The 25,351-nt window shown below is 38.3% G+C and overlaps 1 protein-coding gene across 1 annotated transcript in view; it reads right to left on the minus strand.

Annotated features, from left to right (window-relative positions):
- The window catches only part of ltn1 (listerin E3 ubiquitin protein ligase 1), a 134,832-nt gene that overhangs the window by 101,059 nt on the left and 8,422 nt on the right, over window positions 1-25,351 (minus strand). Inside the window, exons 3-8 of the mRNA XM_072584941.1 lie at window positions 19,321-19,419; window positions 16,111-16,341; window positions 11,671-11,723; window positions 5,896-6,076; window positions 4,841-5,014; window positions 3,349-3,539 (exon numbers count right to left, since the gene is read on the minus strand). Coding sequence (XP_072441042.1) covers window positions 3,349-3,539; window positions 4,841-5,014; window positions 5,896-6,076; window positions 11,671-11,723; window positions 16,111-16,341; window positions 19,321-19,419 — 929 coding nt within the window. The remainder of the gene's footprint in view (window positions 1-3,348; window positions 3,540-4,840; window positions 5,015-5,895; window positions 6,077-11,670; window positions 11,724-16,110; window positions 16,342-19,320; window positions 19,420-25,351) is intronic.

Below are 25,351 nucleotides of genomic sequence, written 5' to 3' on the forward strand. Positions count from 1 at the left end.
AATTCAATAAAATGCACAAATCTCTAAATGCTGTTTAGCGTTACGAGTAGCATTTCAGTTTTCGGTGATGTGGTTAAAATGTACATTTCCAGATGTAATGATCCAGTAAGAAATTCAGAAGAGGCTTATATACCAGTGACATCAGAATGTGGACTATACGATCACAAGGAGTAATCAGAATGAAACATATCTATGTAATTGAAGAGACACAAGGAAGAATAAATGGAATATTACATTAGCAGGCTGAGATTGAGGCTTTTGTGGAGCATAAATGTGAAGGTGGGAAACAGACCCAACTATCTTTTCTGAACATTACGATATATGCAATATGGCAGAGCACTGATCAGATAGTAGCAAGGGTTGTTCTGCTCTAATATTCAGCTCAATGTAGTAATGTGACATTTCTATATGGTCTGACTTTCTGCTCTCCCCAGTGTTGTGTCTAAATCCTCAGCCACCTTCAATTCTAAGTGCATCATTTTGTATTCTGACCTATTTTTTCCTTTTATACTATAAAGTGAATTCAATAACAATAGGGAACAATGATAAAAAGGGAAAGGTACAGAGTGTGTTTAGGAGTCAGGAATATCAAAAACAAAGATTGCAAGATTTTTTATAACTATATAAAAAGGAATATAACAACAAAAAGGAATGTTGATCCCTTAGCTGCAGAGACAAAATAAACTACCATGGACTGAGGAAATGGCAGATACATTTGTCCTCATCTTTGCAGTAAAATACAGGTTAGATAGCAGAAATATATTATAGCCTAGGGACTAATAAGTGTACAAAATTAAAATAATTAGTTACTAGTAAAGAAAAAGTACTGAAGAAACTCAAGGGACTAATATCTGAAAAGTCCCCAGGATCTGATGGCCTATCTCCCAGAGTTCCAAAGAAAACACTAGAGATCCAGTACATGCACTGGCTATGATTTTTCATGCTGACCTAGATTCTGCAACATTCCCATCAGGCTGGGCATCAGATTTTTTTTTTTAAATTCACTCATGGCATACAGAGATCCTACTGCTCTAGAGAAGGTTGTGGAGAGCTGTTTGCATTCCTTGCGTGTTGGGATGCCCATTGCCAAAAGGGAATTTCCAAGATTATGGCCCATCAACAGCCATCAGGTTGGACAGATCCTGAGTTTTGTGCGAAGACATACCTCGTCAATTTTCCACATTGGAAAATTTCAGCATTTGTGGCTGCACTGGAACAGCGTGTCTCGGAATGAGGTCTGTTTTGGAGTACTGATCTTCAGTACCTATTACAAGAATTCAGTCAGGATGCATGGCTTTTGAAGTATACTGTGCCTCCAGCCATTTATTGAAATCACAAGGAGTGAATCTAATTGGTTCAAAGCTGACATCAATGATGCTGGGGACCTGAGGTGAAGGCTGAGACTGATCATTCACTAGCCATCCCTGGCTGAAGATGGATGAAAATGCTTCAGCATTGTCTTTTGCATGGCTCAGTGGTTAGCACTGCTGTCTCACAGCGCTAGGGACCTCGGTTCAATTCCAGCCTCAGGCGACTGTTTGCAAGGAGTTTGCACATTCTTCCTGGGTGACTGCCTGGGTTTCCTCCAGGTGCTCCTGTTTCCTTCCACAATCCAAAGATGTGCAGGTTAGGTAAATTGGTCATGCTATATTGCCCATAGTGTTTCAGGGATGTGTAGGTCAGGTGCACTAGTCAAGGGTAAATGTAGAGGAATAGGGTCGGGGTGGGTTGGTGTGGGCTTGTTTTGCCTAATGGCCTGTTTCCACACTGTAGGGGTTCTATGATTTCTATGACTTATATATGCTGGGCATCCCCATTGCTGAGGATGAGGATATTTGTGAATCCTCTTCATGTTGGTTATCTGTTTAATTGTCCATCACCAATCACAACTGAACGTGGAAGAATTGCAAAACTTAGATCGGAACTGTTAGTTGTGCAATCGTTTAGCCTTGTCTCTTGCAACTGCTTGCACTGTTTGGCACGTAAGTAGTTCTTTGTTGTAACTTCAAAGATCAGCATCTGATTTTTAGATCTGCCTCATTTTGCTTCTGGCAAACCCTCCTACACTCCTCATTGAACACTCCTAATCAGGAAAAGAGAGAAGGGGAAAACAGTGAACTAGAGGCCAATTAACATACCACCAGTCATTGGAAAAGTACTGGAGGCTATGATTAAGTCTTCACAGGGCACTTGGAAAAACATAGTATGAGTAGAAGGCAACATTGCTTTGAAAGGGAAACCTGGATTGACAGATTTAGATTTTTTTTGACAATGTAACTTGTTGGCTAGATGAAGGGAAACTGGTAGATGCAAAGTATTTAGATTTCCATAAGGACTTCCATAGGTTGTTTCCCAAATATTTAATACACAAGATAAGGTTTGTGAAATTCAAACAAGAATCTCAAAAAGTTAGTATGCAGGTTGAGCAAGTAGACTGGAGGATAAATGGAAATTTATTGTGAAATGCAAGGAGAATGGAACATAAGAGTTAAGAGGCCTTGCTACAATTGTTTAGAACATTAGTGAGACCACATTTGAGTACTTTGATTTCCTCTCATAAGAAAGGATATAATTGCATGTGAAGCAGCGCTAAGAAGCTTCACTCGGCTAATTTCCAGGATGAAGGGGTTATCTTATGAGGAAAAAGTGAACAGGTTGGGTCAGCGACCAATGGAATTTAAAAGAATGAGAGACTACCTCAATCAAACATACCAGATCTTGGGGGACTTCACAAGTTGAATTCTGAAGGTTGTTTGTACTCGTGGGAGAGTAGGGAACCCAATTTTAAACTCCCATTTAAAAGAGAGTGAAGAGATGAGTTTTTTGAGAAGGCTGTTTTTTTTTTAATTCTCTTCATCAGTGAACAATGAATCTAAGTTAGACTGAATGACCTACTCCTGCTCCTAATTCATATATACAAACAAATTAATCTGCCAAAAGCAGAGTGCAAAATCTTCACTGCCTTTGATGGCAGGGCTCATGCATTATTATCAAAGGCTGCGTAGCATAAAGGACGATGCAAGCCACAACTAACCTGTCACTTTTTGTGCTGAAATTACCCTAGCTTATTTCATTTTGGGCTCTTAGGATAAACAGAGATAGGACAATGTTGAACTTTAACCTCGAACTGGAAACAAAATAGCAGCATGCTATATATCAATGATCCAGCCAATTATCCTTTAAAATCATTGTTGCCTTTTCCAGAAATCTATTTTCTGAGTTGCGTACACTTCTTTGCAAAACACCACTTAAAATATTTAAATTTCTCCAGGCCAGGCTGCTTTGTAAATAGCTAAACAACATTATGATGCAATGCTCTGTTGATTGAAATTTTTAAACAAATCATACCCCTTGCTAACAGTATTGAAGAACAGGGTGAAAAACTCTATCTTTGATCCAATTACTTCTTCGGGTATCTTGCTGATGAATGGCAAAAGACTTGGATAAACAGAAGTAGCCAGGCCACGACCACCTTCTTTAAGAACTGCCCACAACTTTGGCAAAACTCCTTTCTTTGCGTTTACATGGACCCAGCAATCCTAACAAAACCGTAAATAAAATAAAGCAGCGTTGTTAAAATATTGTAATACTGGATGGCAAACATGAATTCACTGGAAGCAATATCTCTGCAACCACATGAACCAGAATACCGAAATATTGACATTGTCACCTCATGGCACTAATCTTAAATAGCACATTGTAATAGCATTTTTCAATCTCAGGAAAAAGCAGTTGTAATGATATTACTAAACATCTCCTATCTCAATTTACTTACATTTCAAAATCTAAATTGTTATAATAAAAACTATCTGTATTGTGATGGTAGCTATGAAAATTGCTGATAAAATCATGATTAGTGAAAAATAAATATCTGACCTCAGAGGTGCAACGTGACAAACTGTGACACAGAACACAGATTACAAGACTTTGAGCCTGTACTTTGCTCCATTTAATCTAAAATCAGCAGGCAAGAAGGATTGATAGGAAATAGGCTATGTAGATTTTTTGCGCCATTTTAACAAATGCATAATATCAAAATATTTCAATCAAAACCATATATGCTTCTGATCTATCACCATTTTTAAAAAAAACTTGAACATTTGATTCTGAAACTGTAGCTTTGTCGTCTTCAGTTACAAACCACTCAATGTTCTTTTTTCCAGCTAAGGGTCCACCCAAGGTTGACAAAAAACTGGGACATTCTTTATTTTCAACAAATTTTAGTGTTACCTAAGATGATCTGAGGAACATCCTCACTTTGGGCAATCTCAGAGAGAAACGAAGGAAAGCAAATTTGAATAGACTTTGTTTGGGTAATTTTTCACAGCTCCTCTTCTCATCCCTTTTTGTCAGGATGATATTTAATAAACGTCCTCTGATACCTCCACAAATGGCCATTGTTCAAATGAGAGCTAGAGAGGGTACCCATAGCCTATGAGATAAACACAAGTGCCAAAACTGAACATGATACCATTTCAGCTGACATACACACAGACCTCATTCTAGCAGGGATTATCAGACAATGATTAGAAGAAAAAGTCATGGCAAACCTCTCCACCTAACCAAGGGGTACTGCGACCATAATGAAACCAATTCATTCACTGCAAACTAAATGGAACCCTATTACAAATTACTTTAACCCATCGACTCAGTGGGAATTCCAGAGTCCCAGCTTAAATAATTAATCTTTGTTTTAAAATAGAACACCAAAGTTTCTTCACCAAAACATTAACACAAACATTCTTTTGCTATTTTACAATAATATAATGCAATGCATTTTTAAAAAACAATAAAATAATACTTTGCATGCCTGAATTGTTGATTTTAAGTTTCATGTTACCTCAATACAGGTGAGCACATAAAGTGCTGCCGCCCACACAGAAGGGCATACGACTGGATCCATGTCATCTATATTCAGTAGCACAGCGGGACACACTCGTGCAGCTTCAAACTTCATCAGCTCAGGCAAGTATTGGCACAAAGCAATAATCAATTCAAAGAAAGCTGAGCGGATCTAACAAATTTTTAAAAAATACTGTAAGTGTATTAGAATCTCACCATTTCCATAAAGATATTAATATAAATGCTTTGTACTTATTGGATACCAAAAGGTTAATTCTGATCTACAAAGTTCAAGTGGTCAATAAAATGTACCATGCCATCATCAGGTTATATTATTGTGAATGAAGGTTATAAAACAAGACACAAATTCTCATAAACAATCAATTTTCCTGTATCAGGGAGTTTTATTTCCCCCAGTTGTCCTACATCCTTTGAAAATCCAATCTTATTTTCAACTGACCGTTCTAAAAGTAAAGCTTACAATTAGGAATAAATTGAAGGATTAAATTTGGCAAGATAAAGTCTCTACAAAACAATGTTCTGATGTTACAGTTTTCGATAACAATATTTATAAACAAGAGTGACAAATTCTTCTCAAATCTCATTTACTAACATGTTTCTTCCTCCTGCCAAGCTGTCATACAAAATTGGCAATTTGGACTTTGGGCATTGTTTGTTGCAAACTTGTGGGCTGAACTAGTCCTGCTATTTTCCTCTGCCCAAGAATCATTGTTGTCAAAAGATACATGTTCAATCACTGCACCATATGTTATCTAAATCAAAGCAAATTCAAAGCGAAGGGGTACAGATTAGAGTTCAACAATTCAGTGCTACAACTTTCCAGCATCCTTTGACTTTTAATTGAATTGTTAAAACAACCATTTTATGAATAGGAAAACCACTATTTAATAAAAATTTGAAAACCTTTACATTAAAAAAGTTTCACAAGGTTGAGGGACTCAGTTTCTCATGTAATAGGTAAAATTATATTTGTTAAATTATTGCAATAATTAATGATTTTGTTTAATATACCAGAGAATGGTTAAGCCAAACCTGTGGGGTTTTGTGCTTGCTGTATTTCCAGAACTTGGACTGTGATAGAATAGCCAATAGTCTGTTTTTCAGGACAATGTTCTCATTTTCAGGGAGAAGATCAAGTAGCTTTTTCAGAGCCAGAAGTGAGCTTGTGACAATCCTTATGTATTTTTCTTCCCTTTCTTCCTCTGGAAGACTTCTAGGTTTGAACACCAATTTACGGTTATAAATGAATGTTAACCACATGCAATATTACAGTCACTGGATACATAAAACAGTAAAATTATCAGAATATTACCTACACTTTTCAAAAACATATTATATTGTTAGCATACTTACAATATTCAGAAGAGTGATCATTTAATGTTTACTTTTGATATTCCCTCCTTTATGGCTATCCATTACAAATAAAAATAACTTTTTACTTGCAAGGGTTCTTTTGATATTTCTGAGATGACTACTTCATGATTTTCAGAGACTCACTTCTTTTCCATTCTAACTAACTCCATTATTAAGTAATGCCATCATGGAGGAAAATTAACTTTTGAATTTGTGATGAAATATTTTGGGGATTTCTTTATGTCGGGAAGATAGTACAAATACAAGAATATAAAGGTCACAAAGCAACATAGAAAACATAAGGAGTAGGTTATTCAGCCCTTTGAGCCTGCTCTGTCATTCGTTATGATCAGGGATGATCATCCAACTTTTCCACCATAACCTTTGATCCATTTAGCCCCAAGTGCTCTATCCAACTCTTGAAATCATAACAATGTTTTGACCTCAAATGCTTTCTGTGATAGCGAATTCCACAGGCTCACACTATGGGTGAAGAAATGTCTCTTCACCTGACTCATAAATGGTGTTTCCCCGTATCCTTTGACTGTGACACCTGGTTCTGGACTCCTCCATCTTCAGTAATATCCTTTCTGTAACTACCCTGTCTAGTCCTTTTAAACTTTAATGGGTACTGTGAGATTTCCCCCTCATTTTCTCCCTCAGCAAATACTGACCTAACTGATTCAACCTCTCCTCATATGTCAGTTCTGCCATTCTAGCAATCAGACTGGTGTACCTTTACCGCACTCCCTCTAAGAAGAACACTCATCCTCAGATAAGGAGACCAAAACTGCATATGATATTCATCATGTGGTCTCACCAAGGCCCTGTATAATTTCAGCAAGACATCCTGTCTCCTGTACTCAAATATTCTCACTATGAAGGACATAGTTTTTCTTCACGATCATCTGTTGCACCTGCTTGCTTATATCTTCAGTGACTGGTATATGAAGACACCCAGGTCCCATTTCATATTACCCCATCTCAATTTATAGCCATTCTGATAATAATCTACCTTCCTGTTTTTACTTCCAAAGTGGATAACCTCACATTTATTCACATAATAATGCATTTGCCCACTCACTCAGTTGTCTAAATGACAATGAAGAATCTCTGCACCCTCCTCACTTCTCACCTTTCCAGCCAGATTTGTGTCACCAGCGAATTTAGTTCCCTCATCTTAATCATTCATACATATGTTGTGAATAGCTGGGGTCCTAGCACTGATCCCTGCAGTACCCCACTAGTAAGATTCACTTATTCCTACTCTTTGTTTCCTGTCAGCCAATCAGTTGTCTATCCATTTGAACAAACAACTCGCAGTACTTTAATTTTACATGCCAATCCCATATGCAGGTCTTTGTCATAAGCCTTCTGAAAGTCAACATCAGTCATATACACTGCCTCCCTCTCATCAACTCCATGAGTTATATTCTCAAAGAATTCCAGTGGATTTATCAAGCATGATTACATTAGCTACTCTCTAATCTGTACAACTGCTCTAGAGTCTATAGAATCATGGAAAACCTCCACCAATGCATCCACTATTTCTACAGCCACTTCCTTAAGTACTCTGGAATGTAGATTATCAGGTTTTGGGGATTTATCTGCCTTCAATCTCATCAATTTCCCCAATACCATTTCTCTACTAACACTGATTTTCTTGAGTTCCTCCCTTTTACTAAGTGCCGTGTTTCCCAGTATTTCTGAAATGTTATTTGTGTCCTCCTTTGTGAACATAAAACCAAAGTATATAGTCAGTTGGTAGTTAATTGATTCTACTATGTACAGCAGTTCATCCAAACTCAAACCAAGGATTAATCAGATCAAAATAGCTTTCTAACCACGTGTCAATATTATAATGCCATATCCTGTTGCACAATCCAAGGGATTCTGACAAGCTAGAGGCAAGCTGCCTTCTTTAATACAACTGAGTGTCTTACTAGGATATTTCAGAGGGCAATTAAAACTCAACTGCATTGATATTGGTTTGGAATATCATTTAGAACAGACCAGGCAAGGATGATTTCTTTCCCCAAAGGTTGCTCACCCAATTGATTCTCTCTTTAAATAATGGTCCAGTTTAATTAATTAACTGAGTTTAAGTTCTATCACGGGACGCTAACTTGTGTCTTCCGATCACTAATTCAGGTCTGTGGCTTTTCAGTTGATTAAGGTAACTACTCTGCCACTGTTTCCTGTAATAAACTGAACTAGCACCAAAGCTAGAAGCATCTTGACATATTTGTTTTCACTGCTTGATGTCATATGCCTGGACCCAAGAACCAGATGATCTTCAGTACTGCCCCCATATACAAGCAACATTCACACTATAAATCAGTCACTGTTAGTGAATTCTGTATAAATATATAAATAAACAAGGTAAGTATTTAAAGAATGTGAACTGACAGTGTCCAGATTAAAAGCTTGGTAATGATGAGGCAGAAAGCTTTGAGATATTTCCCTAAAAGGACTGCAATGTGGGTGTTTAATCACAAATGCTGTTATAATCTTCAAAGCCATGTCATTCTCCTCTGTCCCAGTTCAAGATGGAGGTCATAGTGGCTGCTAGCATTATGAAATCACTGCATGCATAAGGAGCTCGATCGCACATGCATGCTGTCATTATTTTGTCTCTCCCATGCATAGAGAGGTGACTCTTTTTCTCAATGGCATCCCATTATTGATGTTTTGAGAGCATCTACAGGGCTTTGAAGGGCAAATTTGTCTACTGCCTCTATATATTTTGAACCTTGAAACCAGTGTAATAAACCTCAGCATTTGTAAATATCAAGTGGCATATTTTCTGAAGTAATCATGAATAATACATTTAGAATGAAATTGCAGTGAGTCAAATTCAGTTTACAGAAAATTCCAGTTAGGTCAAAGACCTCAACTATTCCTGTCCAGAAATAGTAAATCCCACAAAACAATTACATTGATAAACCAATGGCCATACCTACTCTGGAAGAACAGAACTTGTCAAACTTGTCATATGACCATGCCAACAAAAGAGGGGTTTGACCCTACACAAGCATGAAATCATGGAATGTTGGGCAAGAGCCTTGATTTAACAATGAGAGCATCTTGAGAAAGGCCTGAGAGGATGACTAAACGGGTCAGAAAATTTTAAAAGTTGTTAATCGGAGGGAGGGTGAAGTTGTAAACCAAGTGGAAAACCATGGTGCAGAAAATTGACATTGTGAATGAGTAGGTGATTCCACCATTTGTCCACCATTATGAAACACAAGATAAACATCTCAGAACAATTCAATAAACAGGCTTTCCCTCCAGCAAGCAAAATGATAAGAACAGGAGATCTGTCCCAAAATTGAAGAAGGTCAGCATATGATTCAAGGCAAGTTAAACAGAAAGATCTCAGTTCAGATCCAATTCTAGAAAAACTGGGAAACTGCCTTGACCAATGCCGACAAAGCTATAGACAGGATCCAGAGTCTTACACTGCAGCATGAAAACATCAAAAGTACATTTGTTGCATTGACAGCATGGTGGACCACATTGCATCCATCTGAAACAAGACATCAGGTTCTGGGTGAGACACAGTTGAGGGGAAGCGTGTGGTAAATATGGGATCTGATGAGTAGCTATTTAGGAATTAGACTTCATATTTAACTTTTGCTATTTTATCTAATTGCACAGGGTTTTCGGGGGGGCTCTATCCATCCAACAGAAAATTCAATTTCCTCACAATTACATTGTGATGGGATTCTGCAGTGTCCTCATGCACAACTCCTACTTACACTGGCATTACAATGGTCTGGTTGTTGGAAAATTTGTTCCTATATGTTTAAAAATATCACCTCTCATTCATCTAAATTCCACAAGGTATAGGCCCAAATGTACTCAACCTTTCCTTATGAGGTAACTCCTCATCCCAGGAATCGAACAAAAGATCCTTGCCTGAACTGCTTCTAAAGCAAATGTATCCATTCTTAAGTATAAAGATCAAAACTCTACACAACACTTTCCATCACTTTACTGATAACTGAGAGGACACTGATGGGGTAATGATTGGACTTGTCTTGCTTTTCGTGGATCAGTCATACCTTAGCATTTTATTTCCCCACTGTCATTGTATTTATATTGGAACAGATTGGCTAGACACATGGCTAGTTCTGGAACATGAGTCTTCAGCACTATGGGGGGGATATTGTAAGGGCATGCAGCCTCTATAACATCCAGTGCCTCCAACTGCGTCTTGACATCATGTGAATGAATTAAATGAAATGAAGATTAATATTTGTGACACTTGAGGCCTCAGAAGGAGGCAGAATTGAATAATTCAACAAGCACTTCTGGCTAAAAATGCCTGAAATTGCTTTACTTGTACTTTGCTGGATTCCTGCATCTTTGAGAATGGGAATATTTGATTAGTAGTGGTGCCAGAAGGTTAATTTTAATGATATACATTGAAGTCGCCAAAACAGTCAAAGATATAAAACGTCCAATTAAACAATAACCTCACAGCTGAAAAGATTATTGCACGGACAGACCATTGCACTCTCTTTGGCAGATTTCTATTTGAAATGATTTACGCTTTGGGTGGCTCAGGAAGCTCACTGTGGCTTGGCAGTCTCTGCCAAATTTGCTGCAGACAAAAGCAGCGGCTTTACCAGAGACAGGATTTGCTGACCTCTATTTTCTTAGTGCTCTTTTCCAAGCCAGCTGAACTTTACATACTACCTTGTCTCTTCCAATGCCCTCCCAAACAGTGAGTCTCCCAAGACAATAACAGTCAGTGACTATCTCACCGCTGACTGTGACAACATCTATCATCCTCACATCTCACTTGCTGGTGGCAGGGAGATGGATGTTCTAACATGTTGTAACATAGTCACTATTTCAACTCACAAAACGCCTTTCGGTTTACAGCCATCATCCATTTGATGAACTTGACCAAACTAGTGTCGACATTAAACACTTAAGTGTATGCTGATTCCATCAGCATGCTCCAAGACCATTAAGGTGGTGATCTTGTCCTGTCAAGAATACGTCTGCGACATTAAAGGCAGAAACTGCTCAGCCATTTCTCATGGGTGCTTTCTAAATATCAGTACTATAGAAACATGCAGTGCAGACTACACACTCCGATTGCAGTGTGCCATTCCTTTGAAAATGCACATTCAGGTTCACATTGAGATATTACAGTTAAACTTTTAGGTTAAAACACAAGATTGATAGTCCATATGTGATTCTCTTATGCATCCCAAACAACAGTTCTGCAATGTTGGCATATATGTATTTAGCATTTATTTATATATATAGCAGTTGCTTCAGCATGAATAACATTGGAATTAGGTTGTATTTTAAGTCACAATAATTGAATTTGATGCATTTGGGAGACTGTTCAAACGTCAGAATACATCCTTAATATCATTATTGTCAAACTCCTAAATACTTCAATGTAAACGGTGTCCAAGTCAAATAACCTACTGTGGATCACTGAGGGTCTCTGGAGTTTCCTTCAAGATGTAATCACATATGATCTGTGAAACAAAATAATGTCATTTGTACCATTATTCCAAATAAATTTAAATAGTTTTTCTTGTAACTGCTAAAATGTACATACACTTCAATACAGCACTCAAAAAAAATCACATTTCTTTCCATTTTTATTCTGAAATATCATGCCTTGGTGACACCATTGATTGAACTATCTAGGTGGAACTGAAGTGAAAATGCACAATTAATGAGAATTTCTATACATGTTAAGTAATTACTTTCACATTGGTAGGCTTACTTGTGTCTATCATTACATAATAATATAAATGCGTAAGAAGAATCTAATTCTACTTCACATTTAAAAGTAGCATCATTAGGTGGTTCAGCAGCATAGGCCATGACTGTATAATTAACAAGTTACATACTTGCTCTCTTTCAGTCTTATGTTATTCACCAAATAATGAAAAAACAGACATTTTCCAAAGAGGTGGGGAAAAATATTAATTAGGGCAGCACGGTGGCACAGTGATTAGCACTGCTGCCTCACAACGCCAGAGACCCGGGTTCAATTCCCGCCTCGGGAACTGTGTGTGGAGTTTGCACATTCTCCCCGTATCTGCGTGGGTTTCCTCCGGGTGCTCCGGTTTCCTCCCACAGTCCAAAAATGTGCAGGTTAGGTGAATTGGCCATGCTAAACTGCCAGTAGTGTTAGGTGAAGGGGTGAATGTAGGGGAATGGGTCTGGGTGGGTGCGCTTCGGCGGGTCGGTGTGGACTTGTTGGGCCGAAGTGACATCAACAAGTTTCATCCCACCAAACTCACCATGGACTACTCTCAACTGTCTGTCTTATTCTTGGACACATGCGTCTCCACCAAGGATGGACACCTCCGCACCACACTCTACTGCAAACCCACAGACAACCTCACAATGCTACACTTCCCCAGCTTCCACCGAAAACATATTAAAACAGCCATTCCCTATGGACAAGCCCGACGCATACACCGGATCTGCTCAGAGGAGGAGGAACATGACGGACACCTGGAAGTACTCATGGATGCCCTCACAAGAACGGGGTACGATGCTCAACTCATCGACCGCCAGTTCCGACATGCCACAGCAAGGAACCATAATGACCTCCTCAGGAGACAGACCCGTGCTGCAACTGACAGGGTACCCTTCGTTGTTCAGTACTTCCCAGGAGCTGAAAAGGTACACCATGTTCTTCGTGACCTGCAACACGTTATCAATGAGAATAAGTACCTCACCAAGACCTTCCCCACACCTCCACTACTTGCCTTTAAACAACTGCCAAACCTCAAACAGATCATTATTCGTAGCAAACGGCCCTGCTCTCAGGACAACTCCATACAACCCTGTCACGGTGGACGCTGCAAGACGTGTCAGATTGTGGACATAGATCCCACTATTACGCGTGGGAACACCTCCCACCTTGTACATGGCAGGTCCTCATGTGACTCAGCCAACGTTGTCTATCTTATACGTTGCAGGCAAGGATGCCCGGAGACATGGTACATTTGGGAAACCGAGCAAAGGCTACGACAACGGCTGAATGGGCACTGCACAACAATCAACAGACAGGAGGGTTCCCTCCCAGTTGGGGAACACTTCAGTGATCCAGAACATTCAGCCTCGGACCTTCGAGTGACCATCCTCCAAGGTGGACTTCAGGACAGGCAGCAGAGAAAAGTGGCCGAGCAGAGGCTGATAGCTAAGTTCGGTACCCATAGGGAGGGCCTCAACTGGGACCTTGGGTTCATGTCATATTACAGGTGATCACCATTGCACTCCACACACACAGAGATTCCTACACACACTCTCTCACATACACACGGACACAGGTACACACAGACGCGCACACAGACATCCACACACACCCTTATAGACACACACTCCCACATGCAGCACCTCACAGACTTAAGACACACTGCACTCTCTACACACACTTTCTCACACTCACAACCCCCCACCCCAGACAGAGACAGACACACACACACACACACACACACACAGACAAAGATCTACATGCACACATATTTTGTGGGGTGAATTTGTACTTGCAGAGTTACATTGTACTTTGCTCAAAAACTGCATACATTCATGTAGAACTCTGAGCTCAAAAACTGCATGAATTTATGTAAAACACTCACACTTTTTAGATTAGAATCAAACTAAACATCATGGCATAGACAGAGAACACAGGGGCCAACACCTTCAACATATTGTCTAGCTATCACCATTGTTAACAGCTAACCTGAGAATGCAACTTTTAAAAAAGGTTTTATGATTTACACATGAAAGAAGTGAAACTATCACTGTATTCTAACAGATGAAAGGCTTAACAATCAATTTTTCAATGTATAATTTCAGTTATAATCACACTGTAAATTTTTGCTATAAATTCTGTGTTATCATCGAGCCCTCCACTATCACCTGATGAAGGAGCGTCACTCCGAAAGCTAGTGTGCTTCCAATTAAACCTGTTGGACTATAAACTGGTGTTGTGTGATTTTTAACTATCTCTAGCATGGTCATGTCTGGTGGGACATCGATGGTTTGTCAGGGGTTAACTAGCTTACTAGTTACCAAGAAGTTGGAGTAGGTTCGGATTCCAATTCCAGTGTTACTTTTAAATAGATTTGGAACCCTTTGAATTCTCTGACATTAATAGTCGTTTTTGGAGGATTCCAGATACAGAGGAATTGCTCATCGGCAAATTCAAGAATTTCCATGGAGTTAGCTACATCAGAAACCCCATGATAGGGTGGGATCTTAATGAAACTTACAGAGTACCAAGAGGCTTGGATAGAATGGATGTGGAGATGTTTCCACTAGCAGGACAGACTAGGACCTGAGGGCACAGCCTCAGAGTGAAGGGATGACCCTTTAGAACTGAGGTGAGGAATTTCTTCCACCAGACAGTGTGAATCTGTGGAAGTCATTGCCACAGAAGGTTGTGGAAGCCAATGATTGAGTGCATTTAAGACAAAGATAGATAAGATCTTGATTATTAGGGGGATCAAGGGCTTCAGGGAGAAGCCAGGAGAATGGGGTTGAGAAATATATCTGCCACGATCATTTAGTGGTGTAGACCCGATGGGTCGAATGGCCTAATTCTGTACCATATGATACAAGACGAATAGTCCATAGGTAATTTTCACATGAGTCTACATTATTCCAACAACTGTCTGATCATTGGGATATTTAGCTCTTTGTCAACTGGTGGTTTGCCGTAAAGTATACAGATGGCATTGGATTCAAATGTTTTCACAGCTTTTGGTTTGCTGCTCAAAATTTAACTAAATTTGAAACTGCATAAAGAGTAAATAGACTCATATAAAGCAAAATTAAATTCATTTTAAATACAAAATATTTAACTTTTAATACATCAATATTAATCAAAAGATCTAAAAGTATTTGAGGGGGAATAAGAATATTTCCTAAGTTTTGTAATACGTCAGATGTTTTGCTTTCAGAACTGCAACAGTACTCTTCGATGATGGTAAAAATTCTTGCTGTCATTAGAATATGCCATTAACCGAACCACTTTGGAATAGTCTGCTACGACGAAGTTAGTTTTGTTTTTAATTTTCCTTTTCTGGTCTCCCAAAGGTTCATAACTTAGGACCAATTTGTGAATCATACCCACAGGACCTTAAGTTGTCAATACACAAACCTATTTTGTACAAGACCTTGCCAGCTAAAAGAGAAAGAAGGCCTTCATCCCATCAGTATGTGTTGGATTGAAACACACGTACCAGAAATTAAAGCTAGTATGCTATATCACTGGACAATCCCTCCTATGCGCACTGCCCTGCTTATCATTAGAAAATTGTCAATCTCACTTTGGGATGGATTAAAAGGATAAAAGCTACACCCTTATTCAATAGTTAGGTCAGTTATGCTACACTAATGGCTTTGTTCAAACAATATTCATTTGAACCGAGTGAAAATGAGCAATGTGCATAAACAGCTGGTAAGGAATGATAACTGATAACTTGATACAGAGCATTGTTATAATGCGCACTTCGTTAATGCGAATTCACAGTAACTTGACTGACAAATTTGGGACACTTTCTAAAGCGATAACTCTTAAAACATGGATTGGCTATAACGCAATTACAGCACCAACACTTTAAGTGCTATTTTTAAAGTGCCATTTTTCTATAATGCAGGGTTGCTCAAGAAGGCAACCATTGTGTTATAGGAGAAATATCTGCACAACAAAACAGACAAATCACTGACCTGTGGTAGGAAGTTTTCTAGTCACTCAGAAAAAGAATTTTAAAAATTCAAGCTAACAATTCTGGCTAAATTACACGGCAAATTTAAACAAATGTGAAAAGTAACAGAACTTTTCATATTTCTTCAAAAGCCAGTGAGAAAGATTTTGTTTTAAAAAAAAAAACTTACATTCATAATTTCTTCTTTACAAAAGGCCACAGCCTCTGGCTGTTTGTTTAATGGAAATGCAACTTGAAATGCTACTTTTGCTGCTGAGGCTGCTGGATTGTAGGTATCACATTGTGCAATAAGCCAGTGTCCCATAATACTCTTCAAATAAGGTGCTAAGTTTCGCTTCACTTGAAGGACGAGTATTTCAAATGCTTGCTGTACTGCTTCTCGAACCCGACGATCATGGTCCTGGAGTAGGGATGGGAGCAGGGAATTAGCAATGAAAATAATTTGTCATTACGAAGCATTAGGATTTCTCTGGTGTTATTGATGAATAATGAACAAAGGTTGGCAGTAAGCAATAAAGGGCGAATGTCTTCATCTGTGTCTTAGTCTTTACTTGCAGTATGCATTTACTAGATTTGGACATTATAAACTTCACTATATGAACTAAATAAAAACATAAGAGATAAAAATATTAATAAAAATGGTGCTATAATTAAACAATTTCCTTCCTGTGCACATCTCTCAATAGGTCAGCAAGTTTATAAGTAAGCAACTAATCCACATGAAAGAGAAGCATCCCACATACAACTTGTAGTTTATAAGGGGTGCTCAATGGGCATTTTAATTGGTCTCAGCAAACCAGAATTAAGGGGGGAGAAATCATCCAAGATTGTCACTTTTGGTAACTACCTCGTCATAGCTGTTGTAAAAGTGCAATGTCAATGTTAGGATTAGGCTGAACCATGATACTCAAAGTTGAACACATCCAACAGTTAGGTTCACATAGCAAAGAATTTCCACTTAAGTAGTGTTAAAAGCTAGCAGACACCAATGGAACAGTAACAGCTAACAAATCTATATCTTCAGAAGAAAATGGGAAGGCAGAAAAATATTGGGGCATATTTAAGTGTTCAAAAAATTGAAGTCACCAAATTTGATAAAATTATACTCGATGTTTCTGTGGGATTATCTGCCGCTGTCTTTTTACTCCTCTCATTTTGCACTTTTCACATTTTAAACCAAACCCACTAAGAGGGCAGATGTATTACTTGTTTGAATCAATCAGCAAGGCAGCAGACAGTATAATCCAAGCGAAGTTTCCACTAGAATTTAGCAAATCTTGGTTTTGGAATGCACAGTAAATGTCAGTATGTTAAGCAAAATTACCTTCACAAAACATTGTCAATTTCAAAAGGGCCTTAACTGTGACAGTTATGATTCTTATAATATGACAGAAAGATCTCAAGAAATAGTCACATAAATCTTTTAAATTGTAAGTGCCGACAAATGGATCTTGGGTATTGTGCAAAGAACATTGAATATAAAATTAAGAAATGTTGGAATATAATGAATTGACACCTTATCATATAGAAAATATTACAGCCATGGAAAAGATACAGTGAAGATTTTCAAATCTACCAAGATGCAAGGTCACAGTCATGAAGAAAGACATGGAAATTGGGGGCCTTTTCCCAGGATCAGAGAAGGGTTGAAGGTTTAATGCTAAAGGAGGCTGCAAAGTACAATAGTGAGAGGTTAGGGATAAAGTACTGCAAGAGGTGAAAAGGAGTTGCAAGGGAGGAGTGAGGAGGAAGGGAGAAACCAAAAGAGAGAGAACAGTTTTACATGAACAATATGTTTTAACAGATGTCCAAGAAAACTTGAAAGCACTAAGATAAAGAATTCCGTGCAAACCAGTGTGGATTTTGTAGCTTCTGGGACTACTATAATTATAAAAAACATATAGTGTTGATTGGAGTAGTCTCCACTATCAGATGAGAAGCGTTTTGAGAAACCAACTCTTGAAAGATTTATTTCCACTGGTTTGCAAATTATTAATGAAAGGGTCTAAGTTCAATGTTCTAATGTTCTATTTAACATTCTCTATAATTCAACATTATTGATCATTGCCCTTCCTGATGATGGGTTTATGCTCGAAACATCAATTCTCCTGCTCCTTGGATGCTGCCTGACCGGCTGTGCTTTTCCAGCACCACATTCTTCAACTTAGATCTTCAGCATCTGCAGTCCTTACTTTCCTCTACCATTATTGGTCACTCGAGTTACTGAACTTCACATTCCATAAATTAGGGGAGTACCAAAACTGCCCAACACCTTGTTAAATTAACATAATGTTGGGATCAATGAGCAAAATACACACAAAGGCCAGGATGGAGAGCTGCATTTAGCTGGAGTGGGAAAGACTTTTTTTTGTGTGGAGTCTGGGAGTTCTCTCCACTAGGTTCAGTATGGAAGGGGAAAAGGAGGTGGCTGCAAGAGGACTCGTAGAGGAAGTGGAATCTGAACAGGAATGTTGAGAAATGTAACATATGAGCAACATATTTGTATAAAGGAACAATGTAGTTACTGTTCTTAATTTGGGATTATAACAATCCTTTTGATAGTGGATATGAACAATGATAATATTAAGGAATTATTGGTGTTGCTTTTGTTATAAATTATTATGTTATTGATTTGCAGACTCTAGGACTATAATATTAATGGTACTCCATGTTTCCCTCACTCCCCAAACAGCTGTCCAATTTAATGACAGGCTACATTGGAGGTTAAGGTTTTAAAATAGGGAATGCATCCTCAATCTGGCTGTGCAAATATCCTTCAATATTTTTACAACAATTCACAATGGAGAGATAAGTCACTTCATTAACATATTTCTGCCAGGTTCTAATAGTTCAATGCAAGTCAATTTAATTGTTGCCACCTGGGTTCCCTGTGAAGCAAAGAGAAAATGAATGCTTCAAGCTCACGAAGGCCTGAATATTTTATGTGAAAAAGCTTTCGCCAGTCTCTCTCTCTGCTGAATAACCCCTTCCAAGCCCCAATCTCATGTGACCTCCCGACCATGCATGGCCTTAATCTCCCCCCCACCCCCCCAAATTTTCTCTCTCCCCTCCCTTGTAACTGTCCAGAACTGAACCGTCCCAAAGGGTCAATGGCTGCAGTCACTTGCTGCTGGTTTTCCCATTCAACAGCTGACTGGGCTACTGCCAGGCTTGAAATGGAAGTGAATTCAGGTTATAACATGAAGCCGCCATTGAAGTACAGAAGAAAGTCTGCATTATTGTCTTTGCTAGTTTTCTTCACTTTGCCATACCCTCGATGCTTCCTTGTAAATATTGGGCCAAAGTCTCAATTCTATTTATTTAGCTGATTTATTTGCTTGCATTTATTCAGTTTAAGCATTAGCATATTGAAGCTTACCAAAGAAATTTTGCAGTAAATCCTTGACCAGTAAGGAAGAACTCCTTTAATATTCTCAAGGTGCTTCTCTTTGCACATTGCTCCAAACTCTTGTACAGCCTTAGAAGAAAGTGAGTGAACATTTACTGAGTAATTCGTGCAGTGAAAAATGAAACCAATATCATACTGAAAAAAAACCAAGAGAATTTCATAATTCCAAACAATAACATTTCACGCAATAAGTACGGTGTCAAATACAATTTAACACTTAGCATTTAATTGAATTCTACCTATTATATGGCACATTTTTTAAAAAATCTGACCAAACAGTAATTCTAGTGTAGCTTGAAACAGAAAGCTTAACTTACAGTTACCTAATTAATCCACATTGAGGGATAAGACAAGCTAAACTAGGCAAGTAAATATAGCAATGTTATACCATTAAGTGTGCCATTAAAGGCTCAAAATGTATCATAGAAAATAAAATTTAATAAAGAGCATCCTTTTTATTAACCAGCACCAGTGGAACTAGGAGTGTACCAGTTGATCAAATATTCCAGATAATCAAAAGGTCCACATAATCAATGCAAAAAGATACACTAAGTATAGAAACAAATTACAGGGGGTATACCCACCACTGTTATACTTTATTTTCAGCATAAAACAATTAGATAATAACGTAACTTTTCCTTCAGTAGTAAGCCTTCTCGCTCGCACCCTCAAATGACTACTTGGACATTGCAGTAGATTACAGTACTTGTGGAGAAATTGATTTGAAATTGAATCAACTGTTGATATTTTGTGTGGCCATTGCATTGAACAAGTATTGTTATACTGAAGTAAATAAATTTTAAAAAGCTATAATAACTGGACAGAATAATATAGTAAACTTCACAGTACGAGGGATATAATTTTTTTCCTGTTTATCAGATGAATTTGATTTATTGTTGTCACATGGGCCGACATACAGTGAGAAGTGTTGTCCTGCGCTATAGAGGCAGATTGCACCAAAGTGCATCAGGGTAGCAGAACAGAGTGCAGGATACAGTGTTACCACCGCAGAGAAGGTAGAGAGAAAGAGAGAGGGAGAGAGAGAGAGGGAGAGAAATCAATATTAACATTTGAGAGGTCCATTCAAAAAGTCTGATAAAATCAGGAAAGAAGTTGTTCTTGAATCTGGTTTTGAATCTGTTTGCGCATGTATTCAAACTTTTATATCTTCTGCCTGATGGAATTGCGTGAAAGAAAATATAACCAGAGTGGGAAGATGCCTTTAATTATGTTGGTTGCTTTTTCTTTAGACAGTAGGGAATACAGATGGAGTTGATGGATGGAGGCAAGTTTGTAAGATGGACTGGGCTGTGAACACCAGTTCATAACATGGCGGTTATACAAAGTTTGCTGTACAGGTCGTTCTGCTATAACGTGGCAGTCGTGTTCGCCTGCAACCTTGTGTAACAGAAAATCACGGTATGGGGAACCACTATAGAAATCACGCCATGGAAAACACACTGTCGTTGTTCAGCAGAAAGTTGGCGTTATGCAAACAATGTCCACAATTCATCAATTGTATTATAGCCAATTCATGCTGACAAAACACGCATTATAGCAGAACGACCTGTATAAGAAAATTGCATTAGACATTTTTAAAACACCCTATAGACATCAAACTCCACACAACAAAGCACTTTTTAAACTGAGGTTACCTTTGTAATTTTGGAAATAATGGTACAAAGCAGGTCGCTCCCCTCCCCCCCCCACCCAAAAAATGACATGAATAGCAACATTACCTGTGGTTTTTAATGGAGATGGGTTGAAGGCTAAGCATTTTTCAAGACACTGGAAGCAGTCACCTGCGCTTTTTCTAACAATACTACAAGATCTTTTACATCCACCAGAATGAGCAGACAATTCTCAGTTTAACTCATCATGTGAAGAAGTGCAACAGTCCTCAGAAAATGTGCTTAGGTATCTGAAGAACATGCTGAATCCACTATTTTTTAATTTAGGAACAACAGTGCCATCAAAAAAAAAGTCTTACAATTAGTTGGGCTTGAAAAAGTCACATCCAAATTTAATGTTACCTGGCAAAATAGTCCAGTAGTTCATCATAGTTAGTTCGGCTAAAAAAAAATCTTCTATCTATAATTCAGTCATATCGATCAAAAAGACAGAAGGCTTGATCCCTGCTTGTGTCAGCTTGACTTGGCAGAAGAATGCTTCTCTCCACCCATTTCATGGTTTCAAGGCACATTCTAGATAAATAGCTAAGGCAACAGCAAGTGTATTATTAAAGATGAGACTTTTTGACTGAGAAGATATGGCTGCCTGTTTAGCTATTGTACATGGGGACAGATATAGACTATTCAGCTCCTTAAGCCTATTATGCTCACGGGTGATCTGTACGTCAACTCGAACTGTTTTTGTTTGATATTATTTGACACACTTTTTAAAAATCTGTCAACCTTCGTATTAGATATGTCAATTGATCCAACTTCTTGGGTAAATAGAGTCCATATTTATTTTCCACTCTCTGCAATATTTTCATATTTCTCTTGTAAGTGACAAAGTACTGATTTTAAGATTGTACATTAGAGAAAAAAGCTCCTCTGCATGTATCCAACTGCATCTCAGCTTGATCAAACCTCTTCTCTTAATTTAATCTTTTTACATTCAGTTATCCTTTTGGTGGATTTGCACTTTACATCATTCAAGGACAACCCCAGGGGTTGGGAAGAGGTGCTACAACAGAAACCAATGCAAGGATTTGTGATTCAGCAAAGCAAGATCTCCTTTAATTTCAATAATTTCTTCCAAATAAAAGATGCTACCATTCTAACCCATGAGTCCATTCTATGTCTACCCTGTTGTGGGATACATGGAGTATGCATGCCACTTCCTGTTCTCACCCTGAGCTGGAAATTTCATAAACTTTGGTTTCAATTTCTACCTTTACATGGTCCAGCTCTTCTTTTCAATTTCTGTCTCTCAGTTTTTGGCAATTGGCAATGAAAACACATTCGCTATTAAGTCTGCTGACCTCAGTAGCTACGCTAGCCATACTTTCTTATATCATTTCTGCAAGGGCTCCATTCCATCCTCCCACTTACATCTATTCTGATGATGCAACTTTGCATACCAGTTCTTTTGTTATGTATTCCTTTCTCCCTCAATTGAGGACCCCATTTTACACTATGCCTGAAAGGGCTCTCATCTGTTCCATTCCATTTCACATATTTCTGCTCTCACTCCTTCTCTCAGCTCCCAGAACACTGATAGTGCTTCCTTTTGTCTTGGACTTCCATTTTTTCATACTTCGTGTTCAACAGATAATTTTCCTCCAGTTCTGTCACCTTCCATATAATGCAATGTCAGCTCTTTTATCTCCTTTCACTACCCTTGTCCCCAGCAGGTTTACTATATAGTGCATCTTTTAATATGGAGTCATAGAGATGTACAGCATGAAAACAGACCCTTTGGTCCAACCCATCCATGCCAACCAGATATCCCAACCTAATCTAGTCCCACCTGCCAGCACCCAGCCCATATCCCTCCAAACCCTTCCTATTCATATACCCATCCAAATGCCTCTTAAATGTTGCAATTGTACCAGCCTCCACCACTTCCTCTGGCAGCTCATTCCATACACTTACCACCCTCTGCAATGAAAACATTGCCCCTTAGGGCAACTTTATATCTTTCCCCTCTCACCCTAAACCTATGCCCTCTAGTTCTGGACTCCCCGACCTCAGGGAAAATACTCTGTATTTACCCTATCCATGTCCCTCATAATTTTGTAAACCTCTATTAGGTCACCCCTCAGTCTCCGACACTCCAGGGAAAACAGCTCCAGCCTGTTCAGCCTCAGTGGCCAAACCAATGTCCTGTACAGTCGCAACATGACCTCCCAACTCCTGTACTCAATACTGTGACCAATAAAGGAAAACATACCAAAAGTCTCCTTCACTATCCTATCTACCTGCAACTCTACTTTCAAGGAGCTATGCATCTGTACTCCAAGGTCTCTTTGTTCAGCAACACTCCCTAGGATCTTATCATTAAGTGCATAAGTTCTGCTAAGATTTGTTTTCCCAAAATGCAGCACCTCGCATTTATCTAAATTAAACTCCATCTGCCACTTCTCAGCCCAGTGGCCCATCTGGTCAAGATCCTGTTGTAATCTGAGGTAACCTTTTTTGCTGTCCACTACACCTCCAATTTTGCTGTCATCAGCAAACTTACTAACTAAACCTCTTATGCTCACATCCAAATCATGTTCAAATCAAAAAGTGTTCTTGAATTTAGATTGTTACATTTTGGTTGTGAGTTTGTTTTTGTGTATCGAAGTAACTTTATGTAAAAACTGTTGTCAACTGTTAAAAATAAAGTTTCAATTGACCAGAGCTTAAAGAAAATAATCTTTGAGAGAAATTAGATGCTTCTATTGACAAATGTTGTCTAAATTGCAAATAAAATATTCTATTTTTCTTGTTATCTGTTTTCAACAAATTATAAGAACAAAATGTACTCTCTATTCAATTATGAAAATTCAGTATCCTGAATTTTGATTAACTAAACAGTAGTTTCTAATATGTTTGAAACTTTCCAGTCTTGCTATCCTGTCACGATCCAATTGATCAAAATAGTTTTAAAAAGAAATTCAAATTTTCAATTAGTAACTGAAAGGATGACACTTCAAGATTTCATATTTTAAGGTGTTCATTGTAAGAGACTTAAAACACGCTGAGTAAATGCTACTTTTGTAAACAACTTGTACTTCAGCCTGCAATATGGAATATCCCTACTGCTTTCTGCTCAGCTGAAAGAACACCCTTTGCAGGTATGCTTCACAACAGGCATTCAGCTTTCCAAGATTTATTCCAAAATGGTTCTTGACTCCCAGAACTTATTCCTGTTCTTTTCTCAGCCTGGTAATTTACAATCTTAGTCTTTTACAGAGAGAGTTTTTTTTTAACTTGAAGAATTAACATCTCGCCCTAGCTAGGTAACTCTTTCAACTTTGTTTTAATCCCTTTTGAGTTTGGTCTTTACAATGTATACGCAAGCATCTACCTGTACTCCTGCACAGCGAGCCATTGAATCATTTTTGGCCTCTGATTACTCTTTTGCACCTGATCCAGGTAAACTAAAAAGTGATGTTCTTGCTAAGCCTGTAATGTACTCTCTATAATGGCTTCCTCTGCATCCTTTCTCATGATGATGTAAATCACACGGGTCTTGTATCAAGGCAGAAATGCTCATTATCCATTAATGAGAACCCAACCCCCTTTTATTTTCAGACTAAAATGATAGTTAAAATAAACTGCTAACAAGCTAACATTCTCAACATCCTTTTGGGACTTTGGGAACCTATAGACTCAGCTTTGACACACAGGTTGTCACCAAGACCAAATCATTTGGCACTTTCTCCCAAGTAAAACAATCTAATCCTTCCTTTGATCTCACAATCAAGCCATCCAGGCTCACTGTCAGTCAGATGTCAGAACAGGTCACAGACCCCCTTTTATTTGAGCCTAAATTTCTAAATACAGTCCCAAAAAGAGTCATGTAAATCTCATACTACACATCTTGTATAATTGTAACAATTGCTGTTATAATTGGATTTATTGTGTAACAAACTGTGGCATTAGTACATCTTTATAGAACTAGTAGAAGATGGATAGAATTATTTTTGACATTTCTTTGTGACTGAAGTTAGTTGTGTGACCTTTTTTTTACCCCCACACTACTTGTCCTCCCTTGAGATCCATCTTCTGAAGTAAACAATCTTGGAAAAAGCAAAGACTTCAGTGCAACCTCATTGTGAGCACTGGACTAACAAGCATAATTAATGGTATTGATTAATATTGAGGAGAAACAAAAGTAGATCTGAACACAGTGCAATAACATTGCTACATTTTTCAGAGGATTGATGATGCTTTGTGATTGAAGATAGCCTGTAACTTAAGTGTTCCTATATATTTCTGCCATAAGAGTTTGCATATGCTCAATTCTGTCCACCTGTTATAGAATCATACAAACTACTTGGCAA

The sequence above is a fragment of the Chiloscyllium punctatum genome, chromosome 15 (assembly GCF_047496795.1).
Source record: "Chiloscyllium punctatum isolate Juve2018m chromosome 15, sChiPun1.3, whole genome shotgun sequence".
Classification (NCBI taxonomy): Eukaryota; Metazoa; Chordata; class Chondrichthyes; order Orectolobiformes; family Hemiscylliidae; genus Chiloscyllium; species Chiloscyllium punctatum.